Genomic DNA, 22,189 nt, shown 5'->3' with positions numbered 1-22,189 from the left:
TTAGTTTTGTATCAATATGTGTATTAATTTTGTAAGAATATGAATATTAAATAATTGTCTCTGGCCTAATCGTTCGGCTTCTTCTCGGTAATTGCTTAATAAAGACGATCTCCTAGCAAACACGATGCTAAAACAAAGGACAATCGTCCTGTTGCCAGCTTCGTTCAATCATCATACACACATTTTAGCCTCACTACATACATATGTAGATATAAATTAAATTAATATTGTGTAGTAAAAAACTAAATACTAAAATAAACTCTACATCTTAGAGATGTAGGGGCGATCCCTTCCCCTACGTTTTGTTTTTTATCTCCCGTTTTCTGGAGACGTCTTTAACCTGCGTGGCCCTAAACAGACAGGCCAGTTCTAACCGTTCGCCAGTTTAACCCATTTGCATCCAAGCGTGGAATATTCAGCGAGCCACGACTGTCGTTTATCACCGAGCGCGGAATATTCCGCGAGCTACGACTGTCGTCTATCACCGAGCGCGGAATATTCCGCGAGCTACGACTGTCGCCTATCACCGAGCGCGGAATAATCCGCGAGCTGAATTTTTTCCATTACCAGTTGTTGAATATTCTTTATATGCCACAAATCACGTTTGATCCCTTTTGTGAGCATCTCATCTACATCGGTTCATTATATTCTTTACTTTTGTCGTAGAAATCCTTTTAACTGCTATTATGAGTAGGTGCTGATACGCGCGCGGTGATACGGGCTAGTCGTCAGTTGAACGTCGCTGATGCCTGAACACGGCACCTTAAATAGAACCATGATACAAATAGGTTAACACTGACTGTCACGGTGGTCATCGGTGACCGGAGCTTACAATTGTAAAAATTGAATGACAATTGACAGTTAGTGCAATTTTGAATTTAACCGCTAATTAGAACACTTTGAAATAAAAAGTGCCCTATTGAACAACTAATAATTTTTATTAGAACATCAATCAAGAAAATATTAAAAATATTCTGAGCGAAACATGTGACTTCGATGTGGCAGTCAAAGGGTTAATAAACATCTATACAGTTTTTCCACCGTTTCCACTGGCTACTATTTCTTTGCATTATAACCCCTTAACAAATATTATACAAAACATGGCGAATGCAACAGCATACGGCAATGGTATATATGTTAATAAACATCTATACAGTTTTTCCACCGTTTCCACTGGCTACTATTTCTTTGCATTATAACTCCTTAACAAATATTATACAAAACATGGCGAATGCAACAGCATGCGGCAATGGTATATGTACGTATTCTATCATCCCCGGTTTGAAACTAAATTGTGGAGAAAGAATGATCATCAAATTAAAATTATTTTCACTGATTCGGGTCAAAACACACCAAAGGATCATAAATGAAATTTAGTTATTGTTTATCGATGTCTGAGACGATTGATATGCCAGGTACTATTGTAGTCTAAGTATTCCAACAGTATTCATAGAAACCAATGATAATTTAATCATCTATCCTCTGTTTCTCCAACAGTCTCATCTCAGATATTTTTGAAACCTATACTTCTAGCATAGATAATAAGATAAGTTGTAATAGTTAATCTTCTCATTTCATATCATTATTTTATATCAGTCAACGATGATTCTATGTTTATGCTAGTACTTTATCTCATTTGGTGTCGGTATACAATGTTCACTGTGTGCCATATTACAGTCTGGGATATATAATTCTATTTGTAGCTGTCACTCTTCCAGCCAATAACGAAAATTCGTGTGATCTATTTTCGCAAATGCATTAGAGGAGATGGTCTTTCTGCGCTATAGCCAATTAGACTGGCATTCCTTCGACGTGCAAACATCTAAGCTCTGCACAGTAGATCTAGATTTACGGTGGCCACTTAACGGTGAAAATTTGCGAATATCTCGGATATGTTCCACAGATGTGTCAACTTTCCAAGCCAATTGTTAAGGGTGAGGTCACGCTTGACCTAAATTCACACCCTCGGTGTGTGACAAGTGTGACATCGGTGATGCTGAACGACAGGGTGTACGACGCGAGAATAGTAAACCTGACAAGAGAAAGAGAGGGAGAGAGGGAGAAAGAGAGAGAGAAAGAGAGAGAGACAGACAGACAGACAGACAGACAGAGAAACACACAAATAGGCAGAGAGGGAGAGACAGACAGACAGACAGACATACAAACAGACAGACATACAAGCAGACAGACAGAGGAACAGACAAATAGGCAGAGAGGGAGAGACAGACAGACAGACAGGCAGGCTGAGAGGAAAAGAGACAGACAGACAGACAGAGAAAGACAGACAGGCAGACAGAAAGGGAGACAGAGAAAAAGAGAGGTAAATAGGATAAAATATAATAGAATATTGCACTTTAAATAAAATTACAGAGAGAGGGACAGAGAGACAGAGAGTAAGAGAGGTGAATAGGATAAAATATAAAAGAATATTGCACCTAAAATAAAATTACAGATTTATTAGAACAATTGATAATCGTGATCTGTATTATTATATAGACCAATAGTTGCAATATTGATATGTACTATCAATTGTTCTATCTTTTATGTTTGCTACAGCAAATATATTCTAGCAGTCTCTGAGCAACGTTCCTCTTTATAAATCTATGATTTTATTGTGTACTTGCTGTTTCTATGGCTCGTTTAACCCATTTGCATCTTCCCTCTAAATGTGAAGCTTGCTTTATAAATTAAAGATTCTCAGCCGAAAGTCTTTCAAGCCTTTCATTGAAATTAGATGTAACAAACAAACTCTTATCTACAGTACATTTAGAAATTATACATACTTCAAAATAGAATCCTCGTGTAATATAAATATTTATAATATAAATATTTCTTTCGCATAGCTTCGAGGTAAATAAAGTTAAACTAGATACTGAATTATTTTTAATTAGTATAATCTTTAAAATGATCGATACATAATGGTATACAGGCAATTAAAGGTAATTATATACAGAATATTTCATTTAGTGAGGAGCAACAGTTATTGTGTGCGGATTATTCTGCTTAATGATGCAAATGGATTAAATAAATAACTTTTCGCATAAATATAATTATTTTTAATTAAGCGAATATTCTTTTCTGTATATTTGAACCGTTAACATTGCTAAAGTACAGTCTAGGCTTTCTAAAGAATATTAGAATTGAAAATTGGCCACGAATATTGAGAGTTTGGTTTTATCAACAAGTTCAGGTAAAACAGTTTTGACTCCCAGATTTTATCTCACAGTTTCCGATTTATTAGAAACAGAAGAATTAACTTCAGTGGAGTCGACAATGTATGTTTGTTGGGAATTTCGTGAAGGAAATCCAAATGATTAACCTGCAGGGAAGTAACCGTATTCAGTTATACAGCAATTGTATTTATAAAGGTTTAATATACGAGAAATTTATACACTTTATGCAATATACAAATAAAACACAAGAGTGCTTTTAATACCACTGTGGGTCACAATATATAAGATATCTTTACAGTTCCTGATCTGAGAGTGAGGAGCTGTGAGAGACAGCAGGCCCTTTTAAACCCCCAAACCTGACCCCTTGATGATGTCCAACGATCGGTATTGGCCTGCAACCTCTAACAGGCCTGTTCTCATCGTTGCATGGGCGTAGCTAACTTCCAACAATGTTAATTGTTTTTCTCTCGTATTTATAATCAATATTTATCGACTGTTGGGAGTTTCTTCGGTTTTCAAACGAGATAAAATTTTTCTCTCTTATTGCTTACCAGAATTTAAAATTCTAATGGGAAGCGTGGTCAAGGAAGAAAAGACACGGACGAATGATCAAGAAGATGACGCGAGGATGCTTTATATTGTTTTACGCTCAAGGGTTTTATTCCATTGCCCATTCTCTTTTTCTCCTGTAGATCATATAGATCGAGATTGGTGTTATCATCCAATAAAAATAATTTTGACATAATGGTTATATATACATATATATTATTACGTATTTATATACAATGTATTAAGCTAATTCTATATGAAATTATATGTTAGGTATTATACATTGAAATATGTTGCAAACCAATAATTATTTTTAGATCTCGTGGAGACCTAAATGGGTGGCCATGCTTCGGGTTTTAGTTTATAAGGACCCTCTGTTTTTTAGAAACTATCAGTCTTAAACACGGCACAGTACGAAGAGCATTATTGTAACTTACAAGGGCACGCACATTCCTGTATATCTGTATAAGTATATTTGTATCTTTCATTGATAATAAACTTTATATTTAATTATAATTCACTTTCCATACGAGGTGCACAAATACTATCTATTGACTAAGTTTTATATAAAATCAGTTCCTTTGTCCATTATTTAAAAATCTGCAATATATAATTACGTAATATAATACGTAATTTTACCCGACAATTTTACAGCTTGTAATAATCAAACTTCATTTTGGAGAAAATGATTATTCATAGTAAATGAACGCTCATATTTAATCGATATTTATGTATGAGAAAATCTAGCATAATTTCAATAATTATGTGAGCCGTTCACTGCACAAATCGAGTAACTCCACCGTTTTGAAAAATCTTAAATTTAAATGTCAAAGCACTTGGTATACTCATAACTTTTCATATTTAAGATTTTTCAAAAAGTGGAGTTAATCGATTTGTGCAGTGAACGGCTCATATATTTCGTTGCTATATAATTGTATACGGATAGTTCCCTATGCAGTTTAATAAACGCTGCAATTTCATTTGAGCAATTATAACAAAATATTATAATTACATTACTTTAATATTATTATATAGCTAAATCAATAATATAAATATAAATATAATAATATTTACATATATTTATAATATTAATTAATAATATTTATATATATTATGTACATATATAATAATATGGAATGTAAATGTACAGACTACTCAATAATAAAACCACATGTTTATATAACAGTTTTTACTCACTTTAGTGTGCTTTAGTGATTCATCCCCTGAAGTATGATCGTGTATTTATGAATCATCTTCCTATTCCTCGCTTCAATTATCGATATAAATGTACACTTTTGGAAAAACATTTCATGGTGCCGAATCGGTGATCCCAGGTTAAGGTTCTAAATTAGAATAAGTTTCTTTGCTGAAGAAAGACAACGTTCTTGATCATGTTCTTAAATTTCTTCTTCCACTCGGTTTTTATGGATAAAGAAGAAGCCAAGCGGCTTGCCGACTTAAAAATAGCTAAAGAAGGCAAAGACCAGGGTTTATCCGCTTGTCAAAGGAACGCACGAAACGTGAAAGATCAAAGGGTGCTTGGACACGTATTCTCGGAAAAGATTCGCGTGACGAAAGGGAACGAATTAACAAAACCTTGTCGAAGTTACTTTCGGCAGCGTACGGACTTTAAAAGGGTGAAGATCGATTTAAGCTTGAATGCCCGTTTTATTCTTAGAAAATGTTTTGGAAGATCGTAACAATGAAGAAGGATACGAGATATACTTCTCTGCTCGATATGAAAGAATATCAATAAAATTTAATACGAGTTTAATGGAGTTTAATGAAGTTTAATATCGTTGACATTTGAGACGACAGAATATTTTTAAAGTTTTTTAATAAATTTTATATAAAAAGGTGATTATGCTATTATCTAAAAATTTTCATACACGAATACTTTTGTATCCTTATTAGTTCAGATATGAAAGGCTATTGCATCTTTGTAAGAGCAAAATTCTTAAAGAGATAGGCATGATATGACAATCAAATAAAGGAAATTCCTACTTAATTTTAAAAAGAATCTTTTCTTCGATTTTGAAAGCCACTTTTCATCTGAGCCTCTCAAGAATTTTCTCCAAGCTTTGAAAATTTTTTGAATTTCAAAGAATGTTTTTAAATCTGTAGTCCAACGTGTTAATTACAAAAATATGTGTAATTTCTATCAGAAAAAGATTAACAAGAAAGTATTCTACTTAACAATACAGTAATGAACAAGTAAACGATACAATAATAAATATTGTGAGATGGTATTTCGTTACAGATCACGTTTTATGTAAAGGATGAAAGAATTTACCAAACGTTCAACAAATTGTGTTAATATGATTATCATATTATGAGTAATTTTCTATGTTTTATGTTTTTCTCTGTTTTCTATGTTTTTAACGATTGTATTCATTGTTCTTATTATTCTATGAATACAAATAAAAATATAAGAAATCTAATAGTATTTATCTATAGTATTATCTATAGTAATAGTAATCTAATAGTTCTGCTCAATCTATTTTTCGAAATATTCGTCCTGATAAATCAAAATAGGGCATCCCGTGTTGCATTCTCAATAAGTACTAGCAAGATTTTGCTTAGTTTATGACGATCTACGGAAGGTCATAAATCACCCACCAAGTCTACCTAATCTTCCAGCAAAATATTCTTTTGTCTACCAAAGCTCGTATAATACTAGAACTAATAGCAGATTCACACTCTAGTACAAATCCCTAATATAAATTTCATAATTACCAATATCGTTAAAATTACTTTCTCAAAATTAGTAAAACGTGTAATCAGGAAAAATAGAATCTAATTAACAATTAAAAACGTTAATTTTGTACAGCATATAAAGAAAAATGATTTATCGTGAACGCCAAAAATCGATTCTGCAGCCTTGAATTCATAAAAAATGATAGATATCGCGAAATTGACCGAGATTTATAAATTCAAATTTTCTTTTATCGATGTTCAATCAATTACATATCAAAGTAAGCAATGAGAACTATCGATACGTTCTAAAATTTTAAATACTCTGTATCGATTTTCGATAAGGATACTTTTTAAATCGATATCTGTTTAATACTTCATTAATATATTTTCATGAAAATTTCAATACTCGTTTTATATCTTTTGAAATTTTTAACGTTCATTTCATATTTCACCAAATCATTTATATTTATTTGATACCTAAAATAATTTATATTATAATAGCAATAATAATCTAAATAAATTTGCATGATAAAGATATGAAACTACTGTTTTTTTTCTATAAAATATCGTACTTTTGTAAAGTTTCAAACAGATATTGATATCTTCATAGACGTATCAAACAGGCATTGATATTTATGATACTATTCTATACGATATTATAATTTGCACGCTGATATTGATTAGTATCGATATCTCGATCACTACCATGGATATATAATACAATTATATTCTCTAAACAAAAATGTTGATATTTACATATTTCTCCTATGTACGAAATATATATATTAATAAATCGGCGCTAAACATGCGAAAATGCAATTTTCTTAAAATCAATTTACAACTGAAAAAGGAAGAAAAATTATATTCATAACTATGCTATCAATATAAATATATATATATATATTCTCAGATATAATAGTAAGTTTTCTTCGCGTATATTGAAAAAATAAAAGAATTTTGTTATTCTTTAGAGCTAACATAATAGCGTGTACTAATTTTTGATGTGTAATTATTTTCAAGGTGTTCTTTAATTTTCTAAACAGAATATTACAGTAAATGCATTTTTCTTTCATAATAAACATTTGATCATTCCGACCATTTTTTAAAATTTTGAAACGTGTTTGCTTCTCACTATATTTTTCATGAAAATATGCAGTGCGATTCTCGTACTATCGTATCGTCAATGTGTGCAGTGTTAAAAGTATCAAAAAAGAGTCGACATTCTTTTTATGTCGATCAAGTTTCTCATTTTTGGTAAAGAGCAGCTGACAATTCCCAGAACACCCCTACCCCATTAGAAGCGACGCCATCCTGATATGCACCTAATATCGGGGTGATATTGCATTTTCTTATGTCACAGAGGATTTGCTCTCCAAATTCATTTTTTTGCACAGCATATTCATCTTCTACAAATCAAATTCATCTTTTCACGAATCAAGTAAAGCTTTTCTACAAATTTGTTTTCAAAAATTATTGTAATAAAGATAGGATCCAATGTAAATATATTGTGTCAAAATTAAAAATTTTATTACATATACAATAACAATGGACATAGAATACTTATTTAATAGTAAATATAGCTTCATTTTTAATCTTTTATCTTTATACTATATTTTTGTACTTTTATACTTATATATGTTATATTATATTTATTATATTAAAATCATAATTGATAATTTCATATAATTTCACATACATATTCACGTGACAATTATAACAATCTATACTAATAGTTGCAATACAATGATTAATAACACCATCCAAAGATTTAAAGGATTAACTAAAACATTTCTCACACAGAATTTAATTTTCAAAAAATGTTTTCAATGAAGTTCATCACTATTTATAGGAGATCATGGTGATAGAAATAGCAAAGTATATAACTTCGTTTGACCAATAAGCTCATACATTTTTTGGGATTTATAGAAGCTTACAGTGGCCAATGTCAATCACATTTCCTGCAGACTATCTTCATTCAAAATGACATTGTATTATCTTACTCTCAAATGAAAAAACTAAAATAAATTGCAAAAATTTGAATTTGATTCGCAAGAAGATAAATATATTTTGTAAAATGTTGAATTTAGAGTTCGAACCTTATATAAAAGCGTGTATTAAAACGAATTCATTCCTGTAATTTATTATGACCTTCAGGATCATACAATCTCATAAATTAAGAAAATATTTAAAACATTTCGTACTTCTATACCTATTTATCTGCATTTCTTAACATGTAGTGTTAGTTAGTAGTTTTAATCCTTTGCATTCGACGACTTTTGGCTAGAGAAGAGTAAAAATTCAAAGATTCTCTATTAAAAAATTGACGATACTTTTTTGAGCAGAAAATAAAGAATTGTATAATAAAAGAATTGTAGAATTATTTCACTTCGATATTTCGCACACTTACATTACATTAAATTTGATATCTTAATTAATATCGATCTTCCAAATTTTATGAAATGGTGACTGAAGCTCACCCCTCGAGTGCAAAGGGTTAAAAAATTATAGGTCACCTTCGTTTCTCAAAAATGATTGCAAATTTCAAAAAATAGTTATGTCAATTATGCTAATTATACAAAAGCCCATAAAACTTCTCTCCCTTTCGTTCTTCCAATACACTTCTCGTTATTTCTAAGAATACTGTTGCTTATTATCCCCACGAGCATCCTATGTGTATATACACACATACGACCCAATTAGAATTTTAAAGGAATAAGCTTACTTTTCCATGAACTAAACGAAGAAGATATTCTTAGATTAGATAGATTCCTCGGTAGATGAGAGTGGAATGAAACGCAATGTGAGTAAAGAAAAATAATAACGAGCCACTCACCGATAACATTCACCAGGGCGAGAACTTCGCAGAGGTAGTACCTGTAAGCCCACCAATTGTGATAGCGAAGATTTTCCCAGAGATAATCGAGTAACATCTTTTTCTTCTGCTTCTTCTCGACCTCCGAACAGAGGCCAATGTCGAGGTCCATCATCAACGCGTGGATCTTGCCACCCTCCCACCCTTTCCACAGCCACCGTGGCGTGTAGAAGAGTATCGCCTGGAACAAGGATCATCGAACGTCATATCGTTACGTCTACTCTTCCAATGTTGCATGAAATATAGTACCCACTATCTCAATATCGACTGAAACATATCGACGTACCTTCGAATATCGAATGTACATATCGAATAGTACCTTCTATCTGCTTCTATACACTGTGTTTATTTTATCTGGCATCGCGTAAATACGTCTCGGAAAATATGCATGAGACAAGAATATTTCAGATAAATCTTATAGAATGTCGCAATGACGTATACTGATATTTATCATATTTGATTCTGCGATCATTTTAAGAATATTATTCTGAAAGTCGAATTTAAATTTATACGAATTTTAATAGAAAGGTATTGTTTTTATTACAGATTCTAGTGATCATTATCGAATCAGCTTTAACTAAGGTTTACCTATGTGCAGGTCTAGAGTCAGAATTGAAAAGATGTTTTTCACTTAGTTTCACGAAAATTTTGATTTTCGGCCAAAACGATTAATCACACTAGTCGGACAGTGACAAATGTCTTACAAATATGTTGGCATATAAGTGTCATGGTAATAGTGAGGGTCAAGAGAGTCTTACTGCAAATGATTCCCTTTGTCTATGTGTCACCTGATCAATTCTGTATAGTTCTTGCGTAGGAACTAGCAGACCCCATTATTTTTGTATTTCGATAAAGAATCGTGAAATATTCCGATTTTCGAATATTTTAATTAATCGATTCTTGTAATATCAATTCTACTTTTTATATGGGGTTCACGAGTATTCTACGTGAATATTTACATCCCATAAATTTACACTAGTTAACTTGCGTGAAAAACGTTACTCGTGTTAGTAGAACTGCTGTGAACTATTATTGAAAAATTATTTTTGGAATTTAATGTGCTATTGTTTTTGGCGGAATTATCGATAGAAAGATCGACGGTGCAATTTGGCCACAGTGTACATGCTTTAGACAATTCTATTTCTGATGATATATCAACTTTGAAACTTTACAGCTCGGTAATAGGTTATATAAATGACATAAGTAAATAATTCATAAATATTCTAATGAAAAATACATGTTTCTATTCGAAAATTTAAGTATAGCCTAAGTGCATCTTTTCAAAAAGATCAAATAAATGTTATCACAATATATTTGATATCTTACAATGCTTATCTCGAACATTTTATCGAATCACGTATATTTTTCGATATATTTACGCATGCCCTATATACAGTGTGTTCCAAAAGTCATGAATAACAGATTTGAAGAACCATTTCCTTTTTCTTTTTGTTTCCACATGTTAATTATCAACATAGATTCGATAAATCTGACCAAAAATGCCAAATCGTGATGTTATTTCATAGATTCCGACATTTTAGCTCTTTACTGGACCATACGTCATCATAAGTTCCAATGTAATTTTTACATTGCATATATTACAGGAAAATTTAGAAGCATTGTCAAATGTGAGAAAACTTGTTATTAGTCTCAATGGTCAAATAACATTTACAAATAAACTAGTAATTGGCAGTCAATGTGTTAGTTGTAATTTTAAATGTTTTTTCCTGTTTTATTTTTACATGTAAAATCAATTAAAATAGATTGACTACAGTTGAGTACAATTATAACATTTTTATTGTTATACAAGTTAATCAGTAAATTACTCTGAATTGTTGCAATAGAACAATATACATATATAAATATACGTATTATGGATTGAACTGACAGTTGACCAATCAAATTAAAATAAATTTTTAATTCTAGTCAAAATATTTCTAATTAACACATAAACAACGGAAGAAATAAATCCACACTTTTCCATCTTTCAAACGTTGAAAATGTTTTCACGAATACCACTATAAAATACATCGTAAATATCATCAATGATTATAGGAATTATAAATTTTTAACGAAAAATTTCATTTCATAAAATATTAACACTGTTTGAAATAGGTGTTGCATATTTCACATATTTTCTAAAAATGTGTGAGAACTGTTGCTCGCTCCGTTTCACAATATACCGTCAACAATGTGTTAAATTATTTGATTCAGAGTTATAGAAATATGAATACGTAATGAACAAGTTAATAAGTACCCAAAACCAGGTACCCAATATATTTCTTCTACTAGCAGAAATTTTGATGACGAAAAAACATTGAACGTTACCAAAAATCTAAATTGGACTTCCTACAGTGACAAAATTACTATCTTCTGTTAAAAAAATTATTTGGGTCAAAGGAAAATAAAATTTTTCGAAAAAATTCGTGTTACTTTACCAAGATTAAGAGCAATATTTCGCCAAAAATGTGATATAGTTGAAAAATATTTGCTCTAAAAATGTACATAGTATTGTAATTTATTATTTCTATCCTTCTTCCTTTCTTTTCTGTTAAAATTATATTTTTTACAATTACTTGGTGTCGAGTTCACAATTCGATAGAAATATATTTGATAAAATAAATGTTTTATTAAAAAGAGATTCCAACGTAATTTATATTATCTCTTACTGAATCAAATTAATTTAAGTTAATAAATTGCTAGATTTACTGAATTAATTTTTTTTTTAAGAAATAGTATCAAACATCTTAAACAATTATTTATAAAATTGATTTACTCAGAAATAAAGTCTCGTACGAAACAATTTTATTCCATATTTTCAATTTACTTTTTATATCATTTTCTATTGTAGCATTATTACAGAATACTTGAATACTTACGTCGCAAATAATGAGAAGAGTGAGATGTGATAATTTTTGGTTTTTGGCAGTTTATTCGATTCTTTACGACTTAATCTAAGTATAAATATTTACGATATTACATAGATTGTTAATATCTGTGAATAAAGGTTTCCCTATACAATTGGTTTACAACTCCTTTCTATTCTGTAAAAACTTTCCAATTTCAAGGTTTGTATTACCTTCTAATCCTCTTGGTATATTTTTATCAAATAGAAACCCATATAAAGCGATTTGCGTCAAATATGAAATACTATATTATTGTACCGTGTGTTATTGACTGTGTTGGGAACATTGTTCTTAGAAATACTCTGCTAACAAGCCACATACTGATCACTTGTGGGCTTAATCGTATTGGTATATCTGTAGTTATAAAGAAAAATGCAGTGTATTACAATTTTCAAGAATTATAGTTTATTCATTAATTAATTCACGAAACGTTCGATGTGTGTATTTATAAGAAACAAATGGATAGAAACGAATCTTATATATTCAAAAGAAGTATGCAGTTTAACCAAATGGCAATAAATGAAATTGATATTCAGAACACTAAATTTCGAAAATGAATAGATTTATTTAGACAATGAATAGATTAAACATATACATATATTTAAATGTAGGCTAGTATTAAAATTTAAGTCAGGTATAAATTACTTTGAGGAGAATAAGGATGAATTGTCAAGAGGATTGAGGAATATTTATCAACAGTTTCAGTAGATTCACTAAATTCAATACATATAATATCATATGTTAAGTATTATGCAAATCAGATTCGATTAGATACCTCAGTAATTGTTGCAGTAGACATAAGAAATTTATGACGTGAATTGAAAGGGTCTACATGTAATGGGGAAGTTTCCCTACTGTGGAAGAAAACCCAAAAATCCTGGGTCAGTTGTCGAAAAGAGACGTACCCTGTCAGACGTGCTTCCTCAAGTATTTCGAAAATAAAGCCTTTAACCTCTGTTGCGATACGCCAAGTTTCATTTTGTCCACGCTTTAATTTTTACCCAGCTCTTTCTAATATAACAATAATAAAACACGACATATTTTAACAATGTTAAATAGTACAAATCATTCCTATTTGAGAACGTTTGTTTAATACAAAATTTATTTATAGTTGGTCGTTCTAAAGCATTACAATTACTCTTCAATTAAAATTTTCACAACACCATGATCTTTACACGCTTTCCACATTTCTCCGTCTCTCTTTCAACCCGGATCAGGCTTTGTTGGGTCTTAAAAGACCTGATCTCGTTGATCCTTAAGTTCAGTCACATTTCCTTTTTTATATTTATGTTTATTTTATGGATTAAATTTCAGTAAATTCTCAGTTAATGAATTTGACATGAAAGTGCACTTTATCTCGGATCCTTTATTAGCTCCATACTGAAGAGAAGAAGCTTTACCTACTAGATCTTTTACCTACATCTTTCAGATAACAGGAGGATTGCTCCATAAATTTATATTATCACTCGAAAGTTTGGGATCATGTGTACGACGTCAAAGAATCTTGGATTTTTAATTAGTAAAAATACGAATTGATATTTGAACTATCAAATATTTATTAATTAGTATACACATATTGAAGAAATAACGAAATGGCGATGTAAAATTATTTTATTTATGTAAATTCTACTCTCCAATCACAGTAACCTTTCTTCCAAAAATATTTTCAAAAGACCAGTGAAAATTAGTTATCTAATGAAAAAACGAAGTATTGTCAGCCTTATCGTGAAATAAGAAAAGCATATCGCACAATCGAAGATTATACTGAGACATACTAAGCTTACCCACCGATATCTTCTTAACAGAGAAAATGTAACACCCCCTTAACGGTTGAACATATTATCATACACTGTAGAAAACACCTTAAAGGAAGATAACAACATAATAGCCCCTCTAGAAGACATCCTGAAGGAGACTTAAACAACTCAGAACCTAAAACAGACTCTAAACTCAACTTGTGGTCACTGATAAGTCATACAGTGGTTGATTGAATTTTAAACAACGAGCAGAAAAGACAAAAAGATAATTTATAAAAGTTCCATAATTCCTAAAATAGTTGGAGAATAAATATTTGCAAACATAAGAGCAAGACATAATCACGTAACTGGAAAAATATTGGCCTCGTTATTAAATACAAAAAACAACAAATTACATCGACTTATATTTATTATTTCTTTGCATGAGTTATAAATGTGAGAAGTGACACCAAGCTTTTGAACTATTCTATAAACACGAACCTCAAAAGTGGATTAACATCTTGTAAAAGTGTTATTACGTCAAATTTGTACATGATGCTTCCATATCTTTTAAATAAAGAAGAACCATCAAATTAAATTAATTAAGCATAATCGCACCTCATAAACAAGAGTATTACGAACGTCCTGTCAGCACAACCTTCTTTCACACCAGATCCTATCGAGTTCTCGATCTACGAGGACCTTATTTCATTAGCAATTCCCTCTTTCGTGTTTCCGTTTCACTAACGCATTCTCAGCGTATCCCTAGGCATCCCTAGCTAAGGAATTTGACATGAAATTGCACTTTTCCTCGTATCTCCTTTTCAGGCCCTCACCGAAGGAGTAAAGTCTTCCCACATAAATCTTCCACTGCCTCCAGCCAGACGTAGGCTCGAGGGGCACTTGCCCACAGGCTCACTACGCATATAAATAAATTAGCCTCAGAAACGAAGTCAACAGTTAGGAAAAGTCAGTTCATGACACTTGTATACGAAGGCAGCGTAGATATCGTAATGGATGCCTCCTCTCGGCATGCACTACTAACAAGAGATATCGAGCACCTTGGATGTGGAATAAAGGACACTTTCTTGCTCACGTACACTTAATTACACGATATAGTTGTTTGCAATGACGAGTGTGATGTATATGCGTTATCTCGAGTTGCGCTGTATTCTACCTGAGCTCTAATCGAGTTCTGATTGTCTTTTGAATGAGTTCTATGATATTTTGTCGCGTCGCGATCGAATCTCGTAATTCCGGCGGGTCGTAAATCCGTCTCGCGACCTCGCAAATGTTGCCTGCCAAATTAATCTTGGGCAACTGTTTAAGTTGCACGAGCGTAAAGGAATCGTGTGTTCGACGTTTCGAAGCAAACGTGGTGTCTCGTTGATTTGGAGAGAACTGGTGTCTCTGACGTGTCGTACGTAAGAGTTTGAAGAAAACCGGTGTCCCTGATGTCTCGAAAAGAAGTGTTTGGAACGAATCGATGTCTCTGAGCTCACGAACGGAAGTAAGCTCCTAGATTTTCCTAAGATCGGCCTTAGAAAAAATCGGGAGCTCGCCAAATATGATTGGCTGTTCTTGACCAAGGGCGTTTTGTCTTTGTGGAGGCCAGAAATAGTGGTCTCGTCATGCTAGGTTGCGTTTGGCTACGTTTGGATGTGTTACGTTTGGCTAGGTTAGGATAGGCTACCTTGACTTTTGTACTATTCACTGCTATTCGGTGGATTTCAGAGCTCCCTTGGTTCGCGAATCGGTGACCTTGGAGAAAGGGAAGGTGCCCCCAAAAAGTAAACGATAGTGGAGGAAACCCTCTCCTCCAAGGTGGGGTACGTGAGGTCCACCCGCGCGCTGGTGACCCCATCGGTCGTTTATTACCCCTAGCGAGGGCCTGAGGCTTCCAACGTGTGCGGACCGCGTGGAACCCTCAGGCCTATTGTCAGCCAAGTCTTAAGAGCCGTCGCCTAATTTCGTTAAATTAGGGATTTCCAGGATTCTCGTGTTCCGCGACACGAGAAGTCAAAGAAAAAAGGTAAAGCATTCAAACATGCTGAAGGCATGGAACGGAAAATTCCTATACCGAATTGTTTGGCCCTAAAACCTGGCTGTTGGAAGACTGTAACGGGTCTTCCTTGTTCCACGACGGAACAGTGATGTCTCGTTATATTCTGTCAATTCGAGTTTTTCATGATTGGTCTAGGATGGTCGTTAGTGGAAGAAAAGTAATGTTTTTCAATTGGACGTGTATCTGAAGGAGTTGGAAAAACATTTGCGCTGGAAAGACGTGCCACGCACGTCGTAGTGCTTTTGTCGCAGAATCGCCAACAACGTGGTACGCATGTCGTCAAGCAATTGTCACAGAAACACTGAACCGTTCTGACACACGTGTTGCGAATATTTTACCACCGCAAATAGTTAAGCTCGAGGAGGAGGAAGCTGTCAACGAAGTTACCTTTCGTATTATTTCGGTAGCCAATGTCGTGATTTATGGGTAAATGTCTGTTCGTCAGTTCGATGGGTCACTCGCACGTGGATCTAATCTGATAGGCCTGATAGTTACAAGGGTTCTATATCTTTGTGTTTTAAATGCACTGCTTAATCCGCTGAAAGGCAAGGCATATCTAACCTTCGATGTTGTCGTCGCAATAGCATTATATCGTATCTTTGTACAAAGTTTTCTGGGTGTTTCCCTCATAAGGTTCGATGATGACTTGTGTTCCTGCGGTTCCTACGGTGCTGCCGGTTGGTATCCCCTTGGTAGTTGTGCTATGATATGGAGTAGGTAAAAGGACGCAGGGAAGGGATTCGTTTCGTTCTGGTCCTGCTAATGGACTCATCAGTAAGGCTTTCTAGCGGGCCCTATCTTAGACGGGGGATACTTAGGTAGCATAGGAACTTCTATTTATGAAAGGTCTAGGGTTCACCGAGGACTTGCGAGAAAATCCTTGAATCTCCTCCAAGTACTATAGTGATAACAACAGTCGCTACAGTTTATCCGATTTTTAAATGAAAATATTACACCAAAGAAACACTCGCAGTCCAGGTGACTACATTTCTGTTAAATCCTCGACGACAGTGCCTAGTATTTTAGACAATCTCAATAAGATGTTTCTTTAACGAAGAGTTTATTTGCAAGCAATCGTCTTGAAACAGTCATTACTCTTCCGTTAATACGATCCTATTGTAAAAGAATAACAACGATTAATCGAAAGAACTACATAGCCACGTTGAGCCTCATCCATTGGGTACTGAGGCAAAGAAACTGCGAAATGAGTCATCGTCGTACTCATCCTCGACTGCTCTGGTTTGTTTCAAACTGTTAACAATTTTAAACAATTATAGATCCTCTCGAGAAATCACCAACGGATGCTTATTAATTTAGATTTTTGATTGAACAGTCTCGAAATGTAGAGTAGTCCATAACACAATAATTGAGACAGAGTAGTCCTGAGTTCGTTATTCGTTATCGTGATTCTATTGAAAGAGTTACATTCAAAATTCCACGTTGCAAAGTCCAAAATTAAGAAAAGTTCCTTAAAATCTAAATAAAGTATTCTTTTCTTTGAAAATTATCTCTTCTTGGGTGTATCTAATAATTGGGATTGTGACTGTGTCAGTTAAAGTTAAGAGGAAGTGATGAAAGATAATTTGATACTATTTAATATACTAACAGGTATACTAGCCCAAAGCCTTTTTACCGTTACAGCAGCTGTATAATTATAGTAAGCTTATTTTTCTTTGTTTTTATTTACTCATAGACGGTCAAAGTGATGAACAGAGTGGATGTAATGTGTGAAAGTATTGTAATATTTTTCGTTATATTCTTATAAGGAATATTCACTTATAAATAACAATTTCATGACTCCTTCTTTTTAATAGAACATTACAATTTCTTTCACATAAATTAACTCCTCGTGCCATTTTGCGTATAAAACTGAGAACTCGACGCATGTAGAGATATTTACACCTGAACATAAACTACGGCACACGGTTTAACTTCGCCTCGTAAAATTTTTCTCGGTTTTCCACCCTTTTAGAACCATAACTGAGCCCAGTTTCGTGATACGTCCCGTATAATAAAAGTTTCACCTACTATTTTAAAGATCTATAGATCCGATAATGTGGTTATCCAAGTTCCTAAATAACGATAAATGTTCCAAGTAATTTGTACCCAAGGAGGTGCGGGTTTCAAAAATGTTAGTTTTCCTAAGGAATTAATTGGACAATTAGTCGAAAGCACGGTACACGTAAATCAGCGTTGACCTACTGGAATCGGTGAGAAACCGAGAAAACACGCGTAAACAGCGCGCCACTGCTAGAAATCGCAGGGATAAATTAGCCATCTTTCTTCTAGCAGCGTTATATAAAAATTTTTCTTCTAAATTACATCGGTACTTCCTCGACGTCTGATTTTTCTCAAATTTTCGCCGAGGCAGGAAGCACGCCGACGAAAGACAAATGCGTTCGTGGAATAACGGTCACGAGCAAACGATGAATGGCCATAAGGAATCGGTATCCCCTCGACTTCGTTCTGCTATGGAATAACGAACTATGTTTGAAAACATTATTCATCGTGTTGAACCATACACCGATCATCGTCTTCCTTTGTGTATATCGCGCACACATCTTGCTGTTTCCAAGTACACACGGGACTTCTTATTTCGAGTTTTTACCCATTAAATGGACGAGGTGATACGTTTCGATGAAGTATCTCGCCGATAAACCGATATTTAACGTGCGAACGAATAAATCCATATTCGATTGGGACGGAATTCGAAAATAAATATAGGAGGTAATATAAGGGTTGAAGTACAATACATAGGTGTTTGGAGTTGATTGCAGTAAGAGGTCAGTCCACATCGAGGAAGGAAAGGTGACAATGACTGTGAAAAGCATGTTTGAAAGGTGAAGAAGAAAGTGTTGAGAATATCAAGAATAAAAGTTTTAAGCGAGAAAAATATTATTAATAAATAACAGAATAATGTTAATAAGTGTTAATTATATATCGTATAATTACATATAAAATAGTAGTACAGGTAACCCTCCTATAACACGGTTGATAGGTTCCTAGAAAATGCCGTGTTGCGTAAAACCGTGCTGTATGAGACCCAGAGCCACTAAAAAAGAGGGATTACGTTCCGAAAACTTATTAAAAACAAATTTTATTTTAATTCTACATGAACAACTTAATTTTTATTAAAAATATAAATGTATTTACAACACAAAGCAAGAAAAAACAAAAATATTATTTTAATTTAACGCAAATTTAATTTCATAAATTTCTTCGTCGTCACTGCTCAGTATAATCAACCGAGAACGTTTTTTCGGTGGAATGATATCACTTTCACATTCAGAATTTTTTCTTCATTTAAAGTTCTTGCATCTTCTTCCCTCTTAAAAAAATCTGTAATTTCACTTTGCCTGCTGGTTATTACCAGGTCATTGTAAATTTCTCGATATGGAGCTAGACAGTTTTGCAGCTCCCTTTTGAATTTTCGGCTTCTTTCAGCGGAAGAAGCAAAAATAACTCATGATTTTCGAAAAATGATTAAGCTTAGGCCTTCTTGTAATTTTTTTAATGTTAAATTATTATCTGCACAATCTTCAACAGTACTAGTGTCCTCAGAATCGATTTGATTTACAGCTTCAGATGCCATTTCTATAAAATGTGCTTCGTTAAGATGGCAAGCCCTGTCGCAGCTGTAGAAGTATAGTGTTGTACAAAAATTTTTGCAATTTTCTTATCGTGTTACAGGGAAACCGTGTTATAGGATGCCGTGTTGTAGGAAGGTTCTCGCAATTTATGAATCGTATTATAGTGAAACCGTGTTATAGGATGCCGTGTTGTAGGAAGGTTCCCGCAATTTATGAATCGTGTTATAGTGAAACCGTGTTGTAGGAGGGCTACCTGTATATTAATATATATTATAATTATTATAGTCTTATAGTATGTATAATTATATAATTATAGTATATACGATATACAGGGTGTCCCAGCAACGGTAGTACAACCAGGAAGGGGGTGATTCTACATGGAGAAACGAATTGAAAGAAAGAATACAATTTTTTGATTCGAAGCTTCGTTTTCGAGAAAATCGATTTTCAATATTCACCGAATACACAACGGTAAACAACAACGAAGTTTATGGAATATCGACTGTAAGCTTGTTATCAGTATCGTGATTGTACAAACAGAGAAGCTTCGAATATCTCGAAACGTGATTTTAATAGATAGGTTATTCTTTCAAACATTTCAACTATAATATAAATGATACAAAACCTACAATCCGACGAGTCGAAATTAGTCTGAATTAAGAACAGAGAGTTACTGTACAATCGTTGTATAATATGAGCAATTGCAACTTCGAAGCGATATATTTGCAATAAAAAGAAAATCCGTCGTAATTCAAAATTGCACGAAGATATGCCATGTTGTAACAAGTAAAGTATCGAATACATTTGTTCAGTGCCTGTACAGTGTGGTTATTACTAGTTTTTCTTAGTTGAAAGTACACAGTTTCGCAAGAATGGATTTTAACAGTGAGGGTATTTCGTTAATACTACCTTAGATGAGTCAGAATTATTAATAACGAAATAAATCTTAGGCAATACTGGTATCGATTGACAGCATTTGGTTAATTCTAGAATTAACTAGTAAAAATCTGTATTCACCAAAGATCTTATTTAAAACTAATTTAAAGTAGCCCAAATTATTTTTAAATGATAAAATTGATACTGTAACATAAATAACATAACTATTAAAATAATCTATCATCATGAGCAAATGTTAAAATAAATATTCTTATTACTATGCTATATATTATATAACTGTATATAATAATTATATAATATCGTATGATATATTGCAATATATAATTATATTATAACATATAACTATTGGAGGATCAATTAATAATACATATTACATATTATTACTACGTATACTTAATATATAATATATACTATTACTATGTTGACAAATAAAAAGCACTTTTTATATCTCAAATAATCAGCTCTATCATCTACCTGAGAGTTATTATTAAATATGTTACTATACACGACAAATAATTTACTTTTGTTAATTATACATGGAGCAAACTGTGATTGTATTTCAACTTGTTATTAATTCCATTCGAATCCTAGGATGATCGAGTTCCATTCGACTTCTGCTTTAATTCCGTTTGATGTCTAAATTCTGTTTGACTTCTACTGTAATCTGTTTGATTTCTATCTTATTTCGCGGTGTGCTTAGTCTTTTATGCACACGGTGTGCTTCGACTGGCTCGTTTGTGTTTCGTATTGGCGATAAATCTATTCTAGAAATGATAGATATTTGTCGTTAAACAGTCTATGAATATTTTCCTCTGACTTGTTTAGATTGCTCAATAATCAAATAATAGACTTCTTAGCCACAGAAGTCATAGGGGAAGCAGTCAATGAAAGGCTTGAAGTGTTTGCAAGCGAAAAATGGCTACTTCCAACGATTCTAACCTTTTATAACAGTGGTTCTCAAACTTCTATAGACATGGAGCTGAAGTCAAGTCAAGTACCACAGTGATGCTGCAATATTTTAATTGGTTTAATTTTTCTCTTCATCATGGTGACTAGAGACATGAGATATGTATTATATAGTTCCCCAGAGAACTATCATGAAACGCTATTTTATAACGTCATGACTTTAAGAGTTACATATGAGGATAGAAATGGACATCAATATCTTCTACGCTTTTCAACAGTTAACACATTGGTATATTTAGATAAAAATATTTAAATAATGAAAACAATTTGCAATAAATATCTCTCTCTCTCTCTCTCTCTCTCTCTCTCTCTCTCTCTCTCTCTCTCTCTCTCTCTCTTAACCGTCTCTCTTAACTTCTGGCACACTCTTTTAAACATTTTTTTAAACATCATTTATACTAGACTGCACTCGCACATATTATATTTATATCATCGCAAATGAGTTTCACTTATTCAACCTCATTCGCATTCACGCATATAAAACCAGCACTCACAACATACTCATCTGTATTTCTGAATTTTTTATTTATTTATTTATCATCGTACCATTATTCTGCGTTATTGCACCATTATACTAGTATCAGGAAGTCTGTTTATTTTCATTGTTATGATTTATAAATTTTTAAGTCACTGTGGTGAACTATAACAAGCTAAGGCTTTATACTTCACAAGTAAACAAAGTTATAGTTATAGAGAGTCAAGGATTTTTTTTAACGTAATTGAAAAATTTATATCAAA

General features: G+C 32.8%; 1 protein-coding gene across 1 annotated transcript in view; it reads right to left on the bottom strand.

The window, feature by feature from the left end:
* shakB (Innexin family member shaking B) overlaps positions 1-22,189 on the bottom strand; it is a gene marked incomplete at its 3' end in the record, with an annotated part of 154,789 nt that overhangs the window by 40,627 nt on the left and 91,973 nt on the right. The window contains exon 3 of the mRNA XM_017904153.1: positions 9,253-9,472. Coding sequence (XP_017759642.1) covers positions 9,253-9,472 — 220 coding nt within the window. The remainder of the gene's footprint in view (positions 1-9,252; positions 9,473-22,189) is intronic.

The sequence above is a fragment of the Eufriesea mexicana genome, unplaced genomic scaffold (genome assembly GCF_001483705.2).
Source record: "Eufriesea mexicana isolate 0111107269 unplaced genomic scaffold, ASM148370v2 scaffold2806, whole genome shotgun sequence".
NCBI lineage: Eukaryota > Metazoa > Arthropoda > Insecta > Hymenoptera > Apidae > Eufriesea > Eufriesea mexicana.
The sequence above is the reverse complement of the archived record's forward strand: the minus strand, read 5'-3'. Positions and strand labels throughout refer to the sequence as shown.